The sequence below is a fragment of the Pan troglodytes genome, chromosome 4 (assembly GCF_028858775.2).
Source record: "Pan troglodytes isolate AG18354 chromosome 4, NHGRI_mPanTro3-v2.0_pri, whole genome shotgun sequence".
Taxonomy (NCBI): domain Eukaryota; kingdom Metazoa; phylum Chordata; class Mammalia; order Primates; family Hominidae; genus Pan; species Pan troglodytes.
Genome location: NC_072402.2, coordinates 25,737,800 through 25,758,807, shown reverse-complemented (window position 1 = coordinate 25,758,807; position 21,008 = coordinate 25,737,800). Strand labels below are relative to the sequence as shown.

Below are 21,008 nucleotides of genomic sequence, written 5' to 3'. Positions count from 1 at the left end.
TACACAAGGATAAATGGGTCTATCTGCACAATACTTATTCCCTCTAAACTCAAAGACAGGACTCTTAAAAAAGGAATTAGGCTTATATTGAGTCAGCTTGTATTAAAATATAGAATGTCAAAATTGATGAAATGTTAGGTAATGGAAAAATGTGCCACTCTATTGCTATTTGTATTTCAATTTTTGTTTCAGAAACTAGTAAAATTATAAAGGGAAGATTTAAGAAATCCACTCTTGAGGGTTAACAGATACTAGGAATAAAAACAAATTTACCAAACTTTAAAATTCTAATAAAATAAATATTTTATTAACGAAAGTCTGGAAAATGTGTGCACTAAAAAGTGACTATAAATGTTAAATTAAAAAACCTTCAAAGAACACATATCACATATTCAATTTTTAAAACTTTATATAAAAGCTCTATTATAAATACAAAGCTAAACTATCTGAGTACTAACAACACAGTTCATACAAAGAAACTTAACAGTAGTAAAATACAGATATATAAGATGCTTATTTTTGGTCCTTTAGGATAAAGGAACTAAGTTGGTTTTTTTCACATGGCTCCAGGCACAAAAATAGAATATAAGATGGTAACTGCAACATTCTTAGTGTTTATCCTTGTAATTCTTTAAATGTCACCAGTCATAATAGCAATGAACTCCTCTTGGTTTACTGTGGTAAGAAAGAAAATGAAATAGTTAGAAATATAAACATTTTATTTTTTCAGAATCCACGACTACCATTTTACACTAAGTATTTAAAAAATTTTACATTATGCAAAATGATTACATTAAGACATGGCTTTTTGCTTTTACTTCTTTGTTAGGAAGTGGAACATGTTTATTAAATGTAACTTCTTGAATGCAAAAATACATATAATGTGATAAACATTATAAATTAGTATTCTATAATATTAACTGGGGAAAAGATAATGTTACCAAAAAAGTCAATCACAGTCATATTTGTACATACTTGCTAAAACATTTTAAATGCTTGACATTTCAAGGTTCTTTAAACAACCCTCTTTATAATCTTTATTCTACTAGTTCATTTAGCAAATCCTTCCTTTACAAGTAAGCTTGAACATATCATGCATGTAAATTAGATTTCTAAAGAATGAAAATATAATAAAATTATAAAAAGAAGTTAAATTATTATTTTTTGAACTTTTATATACTTAAAAGCCTATGTTAAAGAATAATTAAAACCAGGTCACCATACCTCAAAGGTATCAATAAAAATGGCAATTTGAAAAGATTACAGATGTAATCTTAATCACCAAGGTAATCCAGTAACTATATAGATGTAAATGCAGAAAATAATCATGGATAAGGACTAATTTTTAGTTTGCCAAAATTATAAATATAGTAAGAATCTCCAATTTATAAAACATAATGTTTAAGACAGCAACCTAGAAATAAGAAATCAGATAATCTTATAGAATATAATTTTGAAAACCCAACATATGCGCACGTATCAATTAAGAAAAATGTTCAGAAGATACTTCCGGTAAGTATTTAGCATTTAGCCCTAAGACTTAATACATACCTAAACAATGCATAAGTTATGAATGATAATTTGATAATGCCAAAAGAAAACTACACTGAGACTTAAGACCTGGTCTCTAGTCACAGCTCTGCACAGAACAGCTCTGCATCTCATTTCCTTCATCTGAAAACACTGAACTATGAGATGATGTTTTAGATTGTTTAACTCTTATTTACCATAGAAGGTATTATATGAAAATACTCCATTGAATCAAACATTTTTAAGTGGCTAGTGAATGTCAACACCACAACGTGTTGCGTAATATATCAAAACAGACACCAGGCTTCCTATTCTGGAATACATTAAAACTGAAATGAGAAAGATATTATATGATATTATAAAATTATTGTTAACTTTCTTAAGTGTAACATTGGTATCATAGCTTTATGAAAGATATATCCTTGTTCTTAGTAGATGGATATGCTAAAATATTAAAGGATCAAGTTTTAGTTTTATTATTAAAATTTAATTAATTAATTAATTAATTTAGAGACCGGGTTATGAGACTGGCTAATCATTGTATTTTTGGTAGAGATTAGGTTTCACCATGTTGCCAAGGCTGGTCTTGAACTTCTGGGCTCAAGCAATCCACCTGCCTCAGCCTCCCAAAGTGCTGGGATTACAGGCATGGGCCATGGTGCCTGGCCTAAAGACTGAGTTCTTGATATATGAAATTTATTTTCAAATGATTGAGAAAAAAATATACACACGACAGGTAAAGCAAATGCGGTAAAATACTAATTACTGAATCTAGGCAGAAGGTACAATGGTGTTCATTGTACTAGTCTGACAATTTTTCTCTATGTTTGAGAATATTCATAATGAACAGAAAAAATTAACCAATTAAAAAATGTTGAGGAGATAAAACATGGTCATAGGGAATGAAAAGAATATATACTGCACTGGTTCTAGAAACCACATAGAAAACCGGTTTTGATAACTATGTTAGTCAGTTTTTATACTTGAAACAGAACAAATGTTTTATAACACAAAATACTATTTATTATTAAAATAAAGACCAAATCAGTGTTGAAAAAAAATCCTTCACAATGGTAAAAATTATTACTAACAAGAAAAATTTAGGTAAAGGTAAATCATTACTTGGGCTCTAAAATAAAAATACAGAATTTGGAAAGGAAATAGAAAGAGAGCTGGGGTGGGAGAATACCATCAGAAATACAGTCAAAGAAAGAATAGTGTATGCCTCACAGAAATAAGCTATGAGTTAGGAAAAATGCACCTTCCAGAAGCTGACAGGGAACTATGAATCCATGCAATCAGTATTTAACATCTACAAAACACTATGACAGACATGGTAAGAACGTAATACAAAATCTGTAATACTCCAAACTACTTTCAAGAATCTTACAAATTGATGTAGTGATCTTTAACCTTTGCAGTTAAATAGCCATGTCTGAATATCTTAGGAAAGCTATGATCGATTCTCTCTTTCCAATAAATACAGTTCAAATATATAAAATTATTAATCAGTTTAGCCAGTGTGCACCTTCACTGAAGAACTCCCGATTTAGACTGAGGCATCTAGACCAAATAGGAAGCAAGAGTATGTTCTTAAGAACTGTATTAAGAGAAAAAACATAAAACAGCCTTAGAATGATTTGATTACAAATCATTTTAACAGTGTAATACATCCATGATTAAAAAATTCAAAATCCAAAAAGTACTTGTTACTTAAGATCTAGAACTTTTTCTTGATCTGTAAAATTTCAATACTCAAACTGCAAATTTTAAGTTTCACATAGAAGTTTGAAAACCACAAAACACTTAATTTTTATATTGTTTATATACAAAAACTTTAAACTATAATAGCATTTCAAAAGTATTTAAAATACAGTCAGCCTTCTGTAACCACAGGTTCCTCACATCTGCAGATTCAACCAACTGCAGATGAAAAATATTTGGGAAAATAACACAATAAAAAATAATACAAATAAAGTATAACAACAATTTACATAGCATTTACATTGTATTAGGTATTATAAGTAATCTAGAGATGATTTAATGTATACAAGAGGATATGTGAAAGTTATATGAAAATACTATGCCATTTTATACAAGGGACTTGAGCACCATAGATTCTGGCATCCTTAAGTGACTTGGAACCAATCCCCTGTGCTTATCAAGGGACAACTGAATTCCATGATTCATACCTAAAAACACACTACTTAAACCCAAGAAAGTAAAAATTAGAAAGTGGCTCAGGAAATTAAACTAGCTACTTTAATTGTCTTGTAGACAATTAAAAGACAATCTTCTATACCTCTGTACATTTGATTTTATAACCTTCTCTATTAACAATATCTTATATCAAGTTCCTATATCTAATAAATCTACCACAATGCCTAGCTTAAAATAAGCTTTGGTAAAACATTTATTGAATCAAGAAAATATGATACTTTGTTTCCTTTTATATTGCCTTCTTTAACAAAATTTTTCATACATCAACCATTTCATAGAGCAAATCTTATTACAAGTTGCTAACAATAAGAACTTTACAGAACTAAGTAGATTAAGTACCTTAGAGACCATCTGGCTTTGAAGGGGAAAAGCAAATCTTAGAATTGGAAGTTCCAACTGAGTATGTTGCTAATACACTGCTTCCTATAATAGCATGTAATTTTTAAAACTCCATAAACATAGAAGTCTAGTTAATATTTTACTTCATAGCCTGAGAGGCAATACAATATTACGTTTAAAAGCACATTCTTTGCCATTTTGGAGATTTGATTTTGAGTTCTGGCTCTACCATGTACAGTATTAGCTTTGTGATAACCTGGGGCAGATTAATAATCTCTCAAAGCTTTAGCTTCCTCATCTCTATATATGCATCTATTATACACATGTATAGGTATAATACTATATCTACTTTACAAGTTATTATGGAAATTAAGTGACATAATTAATGCTAATATCCAATATAGTAACTGCTAAATAAATGTTAACAAACATCATCATTATTTAAAAGATTATCCATTCTGGCTTTTCAAAACGTTCCTTTCATTTTTTCCAAAAGATGTGCTGTGTTTTATTTTATATATGCTTTTGAGGGGGCGGGGGGAAGTGACTCTTTCTGTATCATTACCACAGCTTTATGTCTATCTTGTAGTACATCTTATTTACCTTTAACTTCACATTCACCATGTTTATTATTCTATATACCGAATATTTTTTAAATTTCATTGCTCTTAGATACTGAAAAGCATGAAAAAGTCACAAAGAGAGAAGAACACTAAAGTCCACAAAAAAGACAACAAGGTCTAATCTTTAGCAGTTTAACATACAAATAAAGTGGTTTTTTATCTCAACAAAACTTAGTTTCCAGCCAAAAGATTCCATATTAAGTGTATGAAAGTATCAAAATAATTTGTTTCTCTAAATGCTATAGGCCTTCAATGGAAGTCTCATGATTCATAGAGCGTTATGGGAAGCTTTTGGGAAAAAGATGGTGTTTAATATTTACCTGAGAGAATGAATCACATTTTAGCAGGCAGAAATTAACAATTAGAGCATTCTAAGATTAAGAAACAGCACGATGAAACGAATAGCATAAAAATGTGTTTTCAGGATAGCATATGTTGACAAAATGTGTACATACAGGAGGTGAGGGTTAAAGAAGAAAGGTGGGATAGATCATAGAAGGCTTTGAACTTTACTCTGTAGGCACTGAAGAATCGTTTCAAGTGTCTAAACACAGAAATGGCATTATCAAATGTATATTTTAGGAAAAGAATGATACCAAGAGACTGAAGAAGAGATTAGAGACTTTTATATGCCTAAAGGGCAATTAGGACACTACAAGAGACTGCAAAGTGAAAGCAAGAACCACATCTGCCTTTTTCATTGTGTAGCACCAGTCAACACGCAGGACACTGCACCCAGTAGGCAGCCAAGGCAAGAATAAATGAGGCCATTATAACATTCCTAACTAGAAATTAGGGCCTGAACTAGGACAGCCACAATGGACAAAGATAAAAACAGATTCAAAACATTTGAAGGGAAAAATCAATAGAACTTAGAACTTAGCATGTAGGTTGAGGGAGAAGCCATTAAAGACTGAAATTATATTGAAAGGCTGAAATTTTGGTGGTTTCACCTTCAGAGAACAGTGAAGGACCTTCTTGAAGTATAATTGGTTTTAGAGATCTGCTTCATTCCAAAGTGAACATGTGAATTATTTAGACAGAAGGTCCATTACAAGAAGCGGTTAAGTTTACAAAAAAGTCTTGCAAGTCATTTGGTTTTAGAAAAATGTATTACATGTGTAGCATCAGGAAAACTTGGAAAATACATTTCACTTAAAACTTACTTTCTCCATCACCATCTTTGTCAAATTCTTCTATCATAGCTCGAAGTTCTTCATCACTCATGTTTTCACCCAATTCTCTAGCAACACGTCGCAAATTCCTCAAGCTTATTTTACCTGAATCATCATCATCAAATAGTTTAAATGCCTTGAGTATTTCTTCATGGGGATCTCTTTCCAATATCCAGTCTGTCACTACAGTTTAAAAACATATATATTTTAATAAACCTGCATAATCACAAAGGCATTCATTTGTGAAATCAACTAAATATTAGATGAGAATTAAAGCTGTGACTGTCAACTTTTAGTCTGATAATAAAATGTCAAATGAGATCCCCAAACCCCGAGATAAACCTGAAGTTAGAAAAATCAAATCCATATTTTAAATGTTAACCTTTTTTATTATGAGCAACTTGTCTTATTATAAAAGTAAGCAAAACTATATCACACAGAGGCAAAATAAAAAGGACTACATTTATACCATATTTATTTAAGATCTACTATTATCAAGAATTGTACTAGGCCCCACTGACATCAAGCACACAAGGAGTGTGTCATCTACTTGTGGAGAGACATACCAACAAAATAATTGGAGCTAACTAAATAAAAGCTGCTTGCTGACTAAACATCATACTAACACTGATTCTTCCTCAAATTTAATCCAACTTCAAAACAAGAAAAACTGCAAGAGACAAAAGATACTGCCATCGCAGACACAGGCACAATCTCAGACAGCATTTGAAAATTCCACTAATACCTTCGTGATTAGAAGAACCTCTTGGTTTTCCAAAATTTACAAAGTAGTAAATAGGATCAAATCTGACTATAGCAGGAAAGCCCACCCAAAAAAAACCTCTGCAAAGAAGGTCTCCTTAAAGCTTACCCATTTTGTTTGGATAAATCACTCTCAGACAACTAACTAAAAATAAATGTAGTTTCAAACCTCAATGGTAATTGTGTATTTTAATACACTAAATATAATCATATGTAATAACATAGTAATAAGCTTAAGTATTTTCAATTTTAGCAGTCTTTAATCAATAGCCACAATAAAAATTAAAATAAAAATCTATGGCATAAAAATTGTTAAGTTACTAAATAAAATTCTAACAATATCTAAATAAGTATCTCTGAAGTAATTATATACACTATCTGCCACTACAGGAAAAGGTATTTATGGCCTTTACTATGCTATTAAAAATAACTCGGTCCTGTTGAAGGTTACAGAATCATTAAAAAAAAAAAAAAAAAAAAAAGCAACTGCTTATAGATTGGAAAATACTGGAATGTTTAAGGAACCCAGAATGAAAAAAATACAATCGAAGTCTCCAACAAGCTGTTGTTTTGCTGCTGTTTCACCCGTATTTGGTTCAATTATCACCTGTTCAAATGACTACTATATCATCTACACATATTTTCAATAGTTTCCTTTTATCCATTAATTTTATCCAAAAAGGCTTCCAAGTAACTAATTGAAGTATATTACTGTAAGTATGCAAATCATCAAAGCTCATAAATATTCAGTCAAAAAGGAGCTGGCATATCTACAGCCATAACACCAAAATAAAATACCACACTTAACTCTATGGCACATACTCAACTTATTTTGAATTTAGTCCCAACAAAAAAGCAGGACAAGGAAAAAAAGTGTTAAGAAATTTTCTTCACCAATTAAATAATTTACATGACAGGTGAACCAAAAAAGCAGCTTGCTGAAAGTATTAATGTACTTAAAGAAGCAACAGGGTGATTGGGGAACAGATGGGGCTCCAAGATGTATAAATTCTTATCCCACTGGTACTTTAATTGTGTTAGTTATTTCAGAGCTATGTGTCTATATATTCTTTTATCAATATTCTTCCTTAAAATGCAGATTTTCTTGGGAATTATAAATGCTCATAATTTTGGACAGCAAAAACATTACCTAATATATAACTTTATAATGACTCTCCTCCATGCCTTCAGGTTCTATTCTTGTTCCACAAAGTAGAATTTAATTATAAGGAATATATTTATTTTCAACAAAAAAAATAGTAAACTGATATAGAGGCAGTTAAGGTGGGTTTCATTTATTTCACAAAACTCCAAATTTCTGTCCATGCAACTGTATTTTCAAATGATTTAATTACACATACTATCAGAAATGTACTTCATCAAAATACTTTCTTAGACCTTTAATGTGTAAAAATCACTTAAGAATACGGCAAATCCAAAAACATCACATCAAAAGTAAATTAAAAATTATTATAGGTAACGCTAGAAATACAGCTTTAACTATATTTCTCAATGTCTTTCGGAAATTTCTATCCAAACATACCAGTTAGACATGTTGGACTCCAAACTCATTCCACTACCACCATGGTAACTGCAGCTGCCTCCCCTACCCCCACCAAAAGGTAACAGCAACATTTACAGCTAGATTCCATATTTGAAAAGCATAAATCATTTTCAGTCCCACAAACTTAATCAGGTCCTATAGTACTGAGAATACTGTTGTTTTTCTAATTTATTTATTGTTTTAAAACAAGGTCTCGCTGTATTGCCCAGACTGGAGTGCAATGGCGTGATCCCAGCTTACTGCAGCCTCAACTCCTGGGCTCAAGCAGTCTTCCCACCTCAACCTCCAAAGTAGCTGGGACTACAGGCATGTGCCATCACGTCTGGCTAATTTTTTAAAAATTTTTTGTAGAGACAGGATCTCACTTTGTTGCCCCAGCTGGTCTCAAACTCCTGTGAGTGAGCAATCCTCCCGCCTTGACCTCCCAAAGTGCTGGGATTACAGGCATGAGCCACCAAGCCCAGCCTCTTTTTTATTCTTAAATGTATTTTCTTTTCACCCTCGCCATCCTCAGCGAAAAAAATAGTATTTTCTGTCTGCAGTCTCTCTTCCTTCCAACTCATCATCAATAATACTCTCATCAGTTTTCTTTCTCAAACATATCATATCCCCTTCCCTTAAAAATTGTGAATGATCTCTGCTGACTAGAATTCAAAATCTTCATGTTTTGCAAGACTTTACCAATCTGGCCCAATCCTACGTTTCCAGTCATTTCCCTGTGTCTAGCCCAGAACACTACCTAGTTTCCCAAACATGCTATCCGTCTAGTACCATTCTTTGTTGTTGCTGCTTTCTAAGCCTAGAATGCTTTTTCTCTACTCTTCCTGGCAATCTTGGAATGAAATCCTACTCACATTTCCAAAGGCCTAAATTTAAAATCTCCTCTGCAAAGTCTTCAATTCCTCTAGATCAGGGATTAACAAATCTTTCCTGTAAAAGGCCAATAGTGAATATTTTAGGCTTTGTAGAGGGCCATAAAGTCTCTAACTACTCACTCTGCCATAGTAGCACAAAAACTGCATAAAAGAAGGGGTGTGGTGGTGTACAAGCAGCAGCTGAATTTGGTCCAAAGGCTATAGTTGCTGACTTCTGTCCTAGACAAAATTACAATTTACCACATAGTACTATAGCCTGTTGTCACCTATATTTACATTGTAAACTCCCTGAAAGAAGAACCTTTTAGTAACTTTTAATTAAGTCTTCTTCCCAACCCCAGTACAGTACCTAATACCAAAAAATTCAGTGTTAAATAAGCAAAATGAAGACAACAATAATACAGTATTATAATCTCAATCAGCAATAATAAGTAGTACATGTCAAAAATAGTGTACAAACGTTTGACTTATGTTAGTCTTAAAGACACTAATTCCTAAAATATCTATGTTACTCACTAGCCTCAGGCTGTCTTGACTCTAAACTTACATTAAATATATTTTAAAGCTTTTTTCCAGTACTAGGAAGAGTCTATAATAGTTAACTGCCAAACTTCATCCAGATATATCTGTGGAACAGTGTCCTTGGGTAGTTGATAAAACTAGGACTCATATGTTATGATTTAGAATTATTTGTCCCAAAGTATAAAACATATTAATCTGTGGTCAGTGATTAGTTAAAAATAATCAACAAAAGGGGGAATACATAGTTCTTGAATGATTCCCAAACAGTAATACATTTTTATTTGACACCTGGTACTCTCCATAGGTAGCCTTAAGATAGCTAAGATACATGTTGACCCTGTCAAAAGGTTAATCTTTGAGTGTCAAAGCTGAAGTTTAGCCACATCTATTTATTCTAGAAGGAACCCAGTATTTCTGCTCTGTTAATAACATAGAACAGATGGGGTGTCAGGAAAAAGTGGAGGTGGCATGGGATTCTGGTCCCAACTGCCAATAAAAATCACAATTTTTAAATTGTGTTCATTTAAGGTGAAATAACATATTTTGTAAAATTATTAGTGATGATACAGTGCTTACAATAGCCTTTATGAAAAAAAGTCAATAAAAAATATACACAAAGTCTATTTTATGTCCCAGTGATGCATATATGATTATTTCGAGCCCCTGAAACAAAGACAATTTTTTAAAGTAATAATAATAGCAAATGCTTAGTAGCACTTACAACATGCTAGGCCCTTTTCTAGGTACTTCACATATCATTAACTTAATCCTTAGAAGAATCTCATGAGAGAATACAATGATCCCCACTTTATAGCTGAAAATGAGGCTCGGGGTATTAAAAAGACCAAGTTCCAGAGCTGTAAAGTGGCAAAACCAAGGTATGAACCAAGGGAATCTGGTTCCAAGTGCTAAACCACTACACTGTACTAAACATACCTGGATTATAGCTCCTTCCTAATAGTACCATTTCCACTATATACCAACACCTTGTTTCTACAAATAAACAATCTAAGGTAAAACTAGGAATACTACGATCATAAACTTCAGGAGAGTGTCCATTCTGGGAGAACAAAAGGTGGCTCTCTCCCTTTCCTCAAATAATTAATTCTACAAATTAGAGGAAAAAAGGAAAATGTCCCCAATGGACAAGCTGCCTCTCTAAACAGTCATATATTAGTTCATAAGTTGAGGATCTTCTGTGCTGTGTTTTTTTTCTCTTAGGTTCATCATTTATTTTCCATCTCAACAGCTTATGACTTGAGCTTTTGGATTTAAAAAATTGACTAATGACATGAATCTAAATTTTCTCTGCGTCTACTAATTGCCATTTCTTTTTGCTTCCCCTATTGCTTCTTGATGAATATTTAAAATAAGGGGTTTGTGTATATAGCAGAATTTGTTTCCAAATTTTTTAAATATCTTAAAATACTTATATGATGTGCTTATATCGTGACCCATTGGTTTAGAGAAAAAAAAAACAGAAATAAACCTGAATATTTACATATTTTGTAGATAATATTCTAGACAATACATTTAAGTTATAATAGCAACGTCCTTGCCTTCCGGACTCTTCTATTTTGAAAAAGCCTGGTCTTTATACGCTATAAATAATTCACTAAAATCAACTATAAAAAAATTTAGCCATATTAAGCCTATGACACATTATCCTCAGTTGGTGGTACTAGGATGTTTTCTCCTGCTTCCAGTATGCCCACTGCCTCCTTTGCTACTACCGTCTAAACAGATGACTTTATCCACTGAGATCAAGGTCATCCAGAGGATGTAGCCTCTCATAAACTTTGTCAACCTGAAGTCGTGCATTTCATCTACAGCCAAAGATACCAGCTACTACCAGTTCCCTCTTCTCCCACTTAGCCAACAAAAATCACATACCAGAAAGGTCTTGGGAAACATTTTCCAAACAGCAGGATATCAAATTTTCTGTTTTATTAAGCAAAAATAATTTTTTGATCACCCTTCAAGTTTTATCACATAATATAAATACAAACAACTTGGAAAAGCATCTTTCTATAAAAAGCTACACAATAGTTCCTTGGTTAGAATCTTCACAACAAAACAAAAGACAAAACTATAAATCTCAGAGCAAAGCCATATTTTTTCTTTGAAAAAAAAGCCAACAAAACAAAACTGAGTAAGAGTCACATTATACACCAGTGTTCTATAAGAAAATTCCATAACCTAGAGAATTTAAAACTTAAAAAGTGATATTAATCAGACAATTTCCTAACAGTTGCTGATTACAAAGACTATTAAAATACACACCAACTTCATTAAAATCTTCAAAGGTGATTTTCCCTGTGGCTTCTCTGTCATAATCTTTAAGAATCTTCAGTACATCAGCTTTTTTTACATCAAACCCCAAGGCTCTCATTGCCACCTTTTGGATTAAAAAGGAAAAGCAAATTATAAAGCACTCTTTACAAAGAATTTCTAATTATTAAGTTTTTACATCTTAAGAGATGACAACACATTAATAAAATATAACTTTTTTGCATGTTTTACCTCTTTAAAATAGCAGTGATAGTGTAATTGTTCTTCACTACTGAAATTAAGTATGCGTAAGTTTTTTCATTTATAAATTGCATTTTTTATATGACAAAGTAACCAACAAGTGTTTACAGATTTTACTATATAAAATGCACTAACTTATTGCAAAGATAATTTGATTGTTATTTGTTCTGAAGGGATTAACAATCAAAATGAGAAAAAGGCGTGGCATAAACATTAAACAGTTACATGATAGAAGAGATAAAACATTAAAATAAGAATTATCATCAGTCTCTCCATGATTAGTTACCAGGTAAATGATAGGGCTAAGGACCCTGAGTTTAGAGAAAAAAGAGATTTTGTTACTAGTAATAAGGAAGGAGACATATTACTGACTAGAGAAGTCTTATTTGGAAAGATTCAAACTGTTCCTTGAAGGATAGATGAAGAGGAGCAGTAGGGTATTTGGGAAGGATGACTGGTATTAAAAGAAACACTGAAATGAATAGGTTCAAAGGACAATGAACAGAGCAGTTTACCTCACCTGAATTAGAAAAGTTCAGGTGAGGTAAACTGCTCACCTGAATTAGGAGGTGAATTCCACCTTAATTAGAAGAATTCAGGAGGAAGAAAGCAGTTAGCAAATGAAAAAAGTAGTTGGTGGCAAAAGTGTAGAGAACATTCAGTAGAAAGCAAAGGAATCTGAACTTTAAGTAGTATACAATGAGGAGTTATGGTTTATGAGCAATGAACAATTTATGAGCAATGGTGAAAGAATTTTTAAACTATCCAAATTCAGTGGTAGTGTACAAGGTGAACTAGTAAGAAATCATTTAGGAAGCTCCAGGTATGAAACAAGGTCCCAAACCAAGACAGTCAATGGTTACAAATGGAACAGACATTATAAAGGAAGATCAAATCTGGGTAACCAAAAAAAAAAAAAAAAAACCAGTGGGAAAAGAGAGCCAAAGAGGACTGCAAGATTGAGAAAGCTAGACTTAGCAGGCCTATTAACTGCTTTTATACATTCTATCCTGTCACTGCATAGTTCCTATCCCTACTTGGAATTCTAATGCTTAAAAATCCCTTACGAAATTACAAAAATTAAAACTACCAAATAAACATTTACATTCACCTATCCATTAAGGCCATTAAAAATCTCAAAATACTATCTTTCCCACTGTGCTGAAAGTAAGTCCCATTCTACTCTAAACCCAAATCTCTCCTTATACCTTGACAAATAATAATTTACAAATCTCTCCCTACACTTTGACATTCTAGGTCTTAAAGTTGACATTTTTACCTATTAGCATGTGTCAACATCAAACAGCACTGAAGTTGTTTGCACCAGAGAAAGTGGATTGAGACTATGTTACTAACAAATCCAAATTATAAGATTAAAAGACAACACTCCCACAGTCTGAAAACAGTATGAGTCACCAAGAAACAAAAACAAAAACAAAAACAAAAAACAGTGAAAAGAATATGGTAAGAATAAATTCCAGTTTGAAATCCTTTAATTATGTCAGTGAAAAATAAGCACCTTCCCTGGGAATGTATTTTTACATTTAAAATACTATTCGTTTTCTCATGTGAAAAAGATTTTCTAAAAACTATGTTAGGAGTTCTCTTCAGTTTTATTACAGCATCTAACTATGAATGCTTAAAATGCCTTCATAGTTCCAAAACCAATTTAGTTAAAATAATTACTTAGAAATGTAATGTAAAGCAACTGTAAAAATGCAAATCATTTTAACACAGAAACAAATATTTTAAAGTATACCATTACCTTTAATTCATGATAATCTATTGCTTCATCTTTGTCTGTATCAAATAGTTCAAAAGCATCTTTAATTTCTTGTTTCTGTTCCTCAGACAGTTCTCTTCTTTTTTTCCTCTTTGTTTTGTCCACTACAAGCTCACTTCTATGAAATGGAAAGAAAAAGCCCTTAGTCCACTTTAATTCTCTTTACTAACAGAAATTAGCCAATAATTATCTTCTAAATTTCAAAAAAGAAAGTACTTTGGAGAAAGATAGGGAAACTTTCCCTTTATGAGTCAATGACCTGTTTATTCCATAGTCTAAATTGCTATAAATCTGAACTTTGCAAAACTAAAGAGTGTTACAGATTATTAAAAGAAATGAGGACCAAACTTTTCTTTTTCCCAGCTTTTTATTTATTCCCACTAATGTTACTGTGGAAGAAACAAGAACTGTGAATAAGCAACACTACTTTTATGTCTGAAACTCCAACCAACTCCAACCAAAAAAACAAAAACGTTATCCTACAAGAATGTTAAAGAATAAAAAAAAAAATCTCCAAATGAAACCAAAATTCATAACTGACAATCACTATATATCGGTTTACTGTTGATAGTTCTGATAATTATGTTCATAAAATTACAAAAAAAAACAAGTGAATTAACTTATACAGTATTTTAGCACTGTTGGTTCAAAATGTTTTTAGATTACACGTTTTTAACAGTTTGGCAATTTATGTGTCATTTCCTCCATTGATATTAACAAATCATCGAAAATATTAATGAGTCTAAACATATGACAAATATTAGATGCCAATATATAATGTTTGTGCTTCATTCTATATAAAAATGTGATGAGTCCTGTCTCATTTAACATGTAAACCGGAGGTTAAACTTCTCATAAACTCTGGAAACGCTTAAAGAAAAAAAGCAAAAATTATTTTAAAGCCAGAAATGTTTTCCTTAAGAGCTGCCCATCTAAATGTGCTCCAAATTTTCAAATGGAGCCGCAACACTGGAATAACAAGTTTTGAAACACAATCCGGTAACACACTAACATGTCAAAACCAGTTGACTGTACTTAAAACACCTATCTAGTTGCATTTGAAAGTGTTTTGGTCTCTGAAAGCTCCAAAAAAAAAAAAAAAAAAAAAAGCTAGGAAGTGACTAGTAGGTGCAGTATAACAAAGCTGAGGAAGATCTTCCTTTCATGAGACCTGACTTGACACAAACTTGGGTATTCCTGGGGTCAGTCTTTTCCTTCCTGAGACTTCTGGAGGCCAAGTCCAGAACCGACTCACCCCTGACCCTATCCAAGGGTACCATGATTATCTCTTAGCAGAACATGGAATATTTTCGGAGTGTCGTAAGTGTATGGATAGTTTTACGGTACAACGTCTACATAGTGGGAGAGGGCAACAGAGGGTTAGAGGTTAGAACTGAAAGGTAAAAAAATGCAAGAAATTTAGGAAAACCAAGAAACAGACTGCCAATAAAAGTCACTAAAATGGGTCTCCAATTACACCGTAAAGCAGGGCCCTGGGAGAAGAGGAAATAGTTTTTGTTATTTCCAAAATTTATAGGTGGGTGATTGCATTAGCAGCGGAGCAGCCGAGGTGGGGCCCTGGCCAGGCACACGGATTGAATGAAGGGATGTCCGCGACCTGATCTCTCAGAGAAACAAGAGTAGAAGCCTCGCGATATTTCATTCCCACCTCGCTCGCAACTAAGCCCATCCTTCTGGCAGTCCAAAGCCCTACGCGCTGACAGAAATAACCTCCTTAGCAGAAATGCACTGGTCTCGTTCCCTGCAGGGCATCAGAGCCCAGAGGGTGAGTGATTCGGGCAGGCTGCCCTAGGCTCCTTTCCCGCGTCCCAAACTACATCCCCTGCCTCGCCTCGGCCCCAAACGTCCTCCCTTCCACACACACCCTCCCTGGGCCCCGCTCCGGGGTGTGGAGAGCACTGCCGCCTCCTTATTACCGACCTCAGAGCTAAACTCATTATCTCTTCGCACAGAGACGTTCCTCTCAAGAACGATTTTAACCCCCTACCCAAGGCAGCAAGACTCCCACAGCCGTTCAACAGACACGAACGACCTCAGCGGCCTCAGGGACCTCCCACAACATAGACATTTTTGAGCTGGATTGGTTGAAATGTCGCTATGGTTCTGCCTATTAGGGCGGAAGCTTTACCAGTTCTATTTTCATTGGGTAGGTTTTACGTCAATCAAGGAAAAAAAAAATTTTTTTCTGTGCCCCGCCCACCTTCTAACGCCCCCCGCCCCCCCAGTCTAGGGCCGCTCTCGCTCTTCGGATTGGCTCGATGCGTTTTTCCCCGAATCCTTTGCGGGTCCGGCCTCCGAGCCCTGTGTGGCTGTTTGGCGGGTAGGTGCTGTGTTCCTCTCTCGTAAAGCCGTGCGGTCTGTGGGCCGCCATTCAGAAACTGGATGGACAGCTTCGGCGGTGGGAAGGGAAGGGACACTCTGCAGGCCACCCTCCGGCTAGAAGGAGGGAGTACTTGAGGAACAAGGTCTGCGAAACTTGGCTGTGCTCTGTTCTAAAACTTTGAATGGCCTCAGTACCTGGGGAATGTGTTTAAAATGCAGACTTAAATGTCCGTTTCTCCATTCTAATTTCAGTAGGTATGAATCTGCGTTTTTACTCCTCACAAGCCTTGTAAGTGATTCTGAGGCAGGTGCTGTGGCTATACTTGGATTATCACAGGGTTAGATTATCAGGCTATTTATGGTTTAGCTGTATCTAAACCGCCTTTCCCTCTCTTTTTCCTCCTTTGAACTGTTTGAAACGGATTTGTTCGCTTCTGTCTCTTATTTTACAGTGCTGTAAGCTGTTAACACACATGAGACTGTCTTCACTACCAAACCAAGTCTCCTAAAGCTCACTTGGATGTCTACTTATTCGTGTCTCTTACTAGGTTCAATTTCTTGGAGGCCGTGATTATATCTATTTAACGCTTTTCCTTGTACCTAATAAAATGTCTGGTGCGTAGGTGCTCGGTAAATTGAGTGGAATCTTGGAAATCCACAAAAACTGAGCTAAACAGCAAATCTCATAGACGTGAATAAAATAGCCTGAGGATGGGAGTTGAAGGCGGAGAATATATAAACATTATATGTTTAAGGGATGTATATAAAATTTTAGAGAAGGGAGAGAACACAAGATATGCTTCTTAAAGGAGGTGACATAAACGTTAGACCTAGAAGGATGGGCTAAATTTGCACAAGGAAAGATAGTATGATAGAACAAGCTAAAAATTAGCTAAGGGATAGCACCCCTAAAAAACAAAAGTGGAACTTTTATTTTGTTCGTATTTTAAATTTTAAAGTACCTTTATAAATCACCTTTGAGTCTAAAAGGAAAGAGAAATTGTAGTTACTAGAACATAATGATATTGAAAAAAAGCTATATGTTAAAATTTTAAGATACAGACCAAGTTATAGGAGAACATTATTTTAAATAAGAAAGAATAAAAATAGGCCAAGCATTTATTTGAAGATATTAGAAACGAAGAACAAATTGTATAATTGAAATTAGGAAGAGGAAATTAGTAAAGATAAAGTTTGAGAACAATGTTTTAAAAGGAAATTGGTCAAATTGATAAAGTACTCATAATCTAGTATAAAGCTGGTTTTTGGCAATACCAGTGAAATTCAAAGACTTACAGGAAGTGTAACAAGAAAAGGAATAGTGCCACTAGTAAGGTTGGTAATTTAATAAAAGGGAGGTTTAAAAATTATTAAAATATTTTATACAATTTTATACCACCAATAAATATTAATAGAAAATGAAAGAGTCACTTTTCAAGGAAAACATAACTCAAAAAAGGTGGAAAACTGAATTAAGTCAATAACTACAGACAGGACTGGAAAAAAGATGCCAAAGTTCTGTACTCACAAATAAAAAGCCTCCAGCCCACTCAGATTTATGATTAAAAATCATAAGAGCTAAATCTTGTGCTTTAAACTCAAGTCATAGAAAATGATAGAGAGCTTCTTAGCTTAATTTTTGAAGCTGCCATAATCTTTCACATCCTAAAAGAACATTTAAAGTCACTCAGTGTAAGCTCAGTGATGATGAAGGCTATGCATGTTTCTCACCATTGTATCCCCAGTGCCTGACTCATGTTTGATGTTCATTTGTGAACTTAAGTGCAAAATTCCTAGATGTTAGCAAAATCAGTTGGATACTGTCTTAAAGGAACATTTCTCTATAACTAAATTGAGTTTTTTTTTTGTTAAGTGCAAAGATAATTCAAAATATAAATCTGTGTTAAATAATTATAGTGTTAGGTTAAGGAAATCATCTCAGTGTCAAAAAGGCACTGAATAATAGGTAACACCTTTTCTACTAGGATATAAAGTGGGTTTAGAAAATACTTTTTTAAATATGATCGGCAGAATACTTAAACACCAGTGTTTCTCAAACCTCATTCCTGAAACACTAGGATTTTGTGAGATGCTTTTGGTCTCAGAGTGCGTTTTATAAGCAAATAATTTGGGCAAACAGATTTTAAAAGGTTTTCAATAGGGTATCCTTTTAAGAGAGTGACAGGGAATTTACACGCATCACTTTTATTATATTTAATTAGTGAGAACTAGTGACAACCACTTCTTGCTTCACAGGAGGTTGAGACAAGAAATCTCTAGATGGAAAACTGCTCTGCTGAAACTTGGGGTCTAATCATCTATTACTAAAGATAAGACAGGTGGTTACACTAATTATATTTTAAACCTAAATTTGATGCAATCACAATTCTCATATTTTTCTTGAATTGAACAAAAGTATTCCAAAGACCATCTCAACAACAATTCCATAAAAATAACTTACTAAACTGTGAAAAAGAATAATAATACAAAAATTGCTGTATGGGACACTAAAATGTATTTGGTACAATGGTAATCAGACCAGAAATTCCAGAGACAGCCAAATGTAAATAAAAATGTCTGCTTTGAAAAGGTAGTGACATAAATATTTGTTTAGTCTGCCTCCTAAAGCCTTAATAAATCAAGAGTTCCTCTATCACCCACGCTGGAGTGCAGTGGCATAGCTCACTGTAACCTCAAACTCCTGGGCTCAAAGGATCCTCCCGCCTCAGCTCCTGAAAAGTTAGGACTACAGAAGCATGCCACCATGCTCAGCTAATTTTTTTTAAATTTTACACTATGTTGCTGTGTTGCCCAGGCTGGTCTCAAGTGACCCTCCAGCCTCAGGCTCCCAGAGTGTTGAGATTACAGGAATTAGCTCCCATGCCTAGCCAATAAATTAATTTCTAAAGCTGAAGTGACCTGGAGAGGGACCATCAGCAGACTAGGTATTTCAAAAATTATTGGAAAGATCAAAAGAAATATGGAAACTTGTTGACAAATGAAACAGATCACTGAAGTGGCATCCTATAATTTTCCAGAGATGACTTACGTTTCACAGAGAGTTGATCTGCCTAGCAAAGTCCCAGAGAGACTCCAGGAATAGAGTTCCCTTGTACAGTAGAAGGTGGAAATGAGAAGGGGGCTAAAAACAAAATGTCAATTTAAAACCTCTTTAGGAAACCACTGTACTTCAGTTCCTCCAGATTCCTCTCCCCAGTGTTTTGTCTCTTTACATCTATCTAGAACTCCACTCTTTTTTTTTCCCTTTTTTTAGAGACAGGGGTTCTCTCTGTTGCCCAGGCTGGAGTGCAATGACATGGCCATAGATCATAGCTCACTGCAACCTCACTCAACCTCCTGGGCTCAAGCAACCTCCCACCTTGCGCCTTGGCCTCCTGAAGTGCTGGGATTACAAACGTGAGCTACGGCATGTGGCCTGAGTCTTTAAAATGAACGAAGAATGAAAAACCATCAGAGATATGAAAATCAACAGCATGAAAGATAAAACTAAAAACTATTTCAGGAAGACACTGAGTCAGCTAAGGAACCAAAATAAAATAATAAGAAATTAATAATAATAAGCTGCCTAAGAAGTACTCAAGAAAATATTAGAGAACAGAATACTCTGAAAAAGGAGCATTGGAGAATAAGAAAAGACTGTTGAAAATAAACATATGAATGTAAAAATTAAAATGGCAAGATGATTTAATTGAAAAAATATCACAAAACTTGCAGTATTCAAACAAAAACATGGAGAATTTTGAAAAAAAAATGGAGGACTAATTCATTATTTGACTAATAAGAATTTCTGAAAGAGAGAACAAGAGGAGGAGGAGGAGAAAAATATCAGACATTGAAAAGATACTTCAAGGAACGGAAGATAAATACAGGTCTCCAAATTGATAGAACACATTTAGTACTGAGCAAAATAATAGTAAAAGAACCACACTTAGACACATAAAGAAGACATTTCAGAGCATCAAAAATAAAGAAAAAGGCCTAAAAGCTTCCAGACACAAGAATCTGACCTTTTATAAAAGAATAAGAATTGAGTTAGTATCAGATTTCTTCTCAGAAACTTTAGATACCAAAAGATAATACCTTCAAAATTGTAAGTGAAAATTATTTTGAACTTAGAATTCTATTTCCTGTCAGAACAAAAATCAATTGTGAGTACATAATAAAGATTTCAGAAAGTTCAATTATCATATACTCTTTCTGAAATATGTACTCCAGAAAAGTAAGAATGAAATCCAAAAATTAGATAGATGTAAAATACAAGAGTGTGGCAGATAGAATGACCCATCGAAGATGTCCATGTCCTAATCCTTGAAATTTGTTAATGTTACACTGCATGGAAAAAGGAACTTTGTAAGTCTAATTAAGGTTATTAACCTTAAAATAGGGAGTTTATCCTGGATTATCCAGTGGGCTCAGTCTAATCATGTGAGTCCTAAAAATCGGAGAACTTCTTCCACTTAGAGGCAGAAAAAATGAAGCAGGAGAGGTTAGAGAGATTTAAAGTATAAGAACTCTGGCCGGGCATGGTAACTCATGCCTGTAATCCCATCACCTTGAGAGGTCGAGGCAGGTGGATCACCTGAGGTCAGGAGTTTGAAACCAGCCTGGCCAACACGAAACCCTGTCTCTACTAAAAATCCAAAAATTAGCCAGGCATGGTGGCACATGCCTGTAGTCCCACCTACTCAGGAGGCTGAGGCAGGAGAATTGCTTGAACCC

General features: G+C 34.0%; 1 protein-coding gene across 1 annotated transcript; it reads right to left on the bottom strand.

Annotated features, from left to right (window-relative positions):
- Positions 1-278: 278 nt before the first annotated feature.
- CETN3 (centrin 3) lies at positions 279-15,993 on the bottom strand. Its single transcript, XM_001141814.6, has 5 exons — positions 15,867-15,993; positions 13,908-14,043; positions 11,894-12,008; positions 5,879-6,070; positions 279-675 (listed from the first exon to the last, which is right to left on the bottom strand). Exons 1-5 carry the CDS (start codon positions 15,881-15,883, stop codon positions 632-634), a joined length of 504 nt encoding a protein of 167 aa, XP_001141814.1. The 5' UTR covers positions 15,884-15,993; the 3' UTR covers positions 279-631.
- Between the last annotated feature and the right edge of the window lie 5,015 nt (positions 15,994-21,008).

Bases quoted from the DNA above. Each gene is read 5' to 3' on its own strand.
- CETN3 (XM_001141814.6), bottom strand. The intron at 6,071-11,893 runs GTGTGTATTTTA...TTTAAACTGTAG, and splicing joins TGAAGATTTTAATGAAGTTG to TGACAGACTGGATATTGGAA. The intron at 676-5,878 runs GTAAGTTTTAAG...TTCTTACCACAG, and splicing joins CAAAGATGGTGATGGAGAAA to TAAACCAAGAGGAGTTCATT.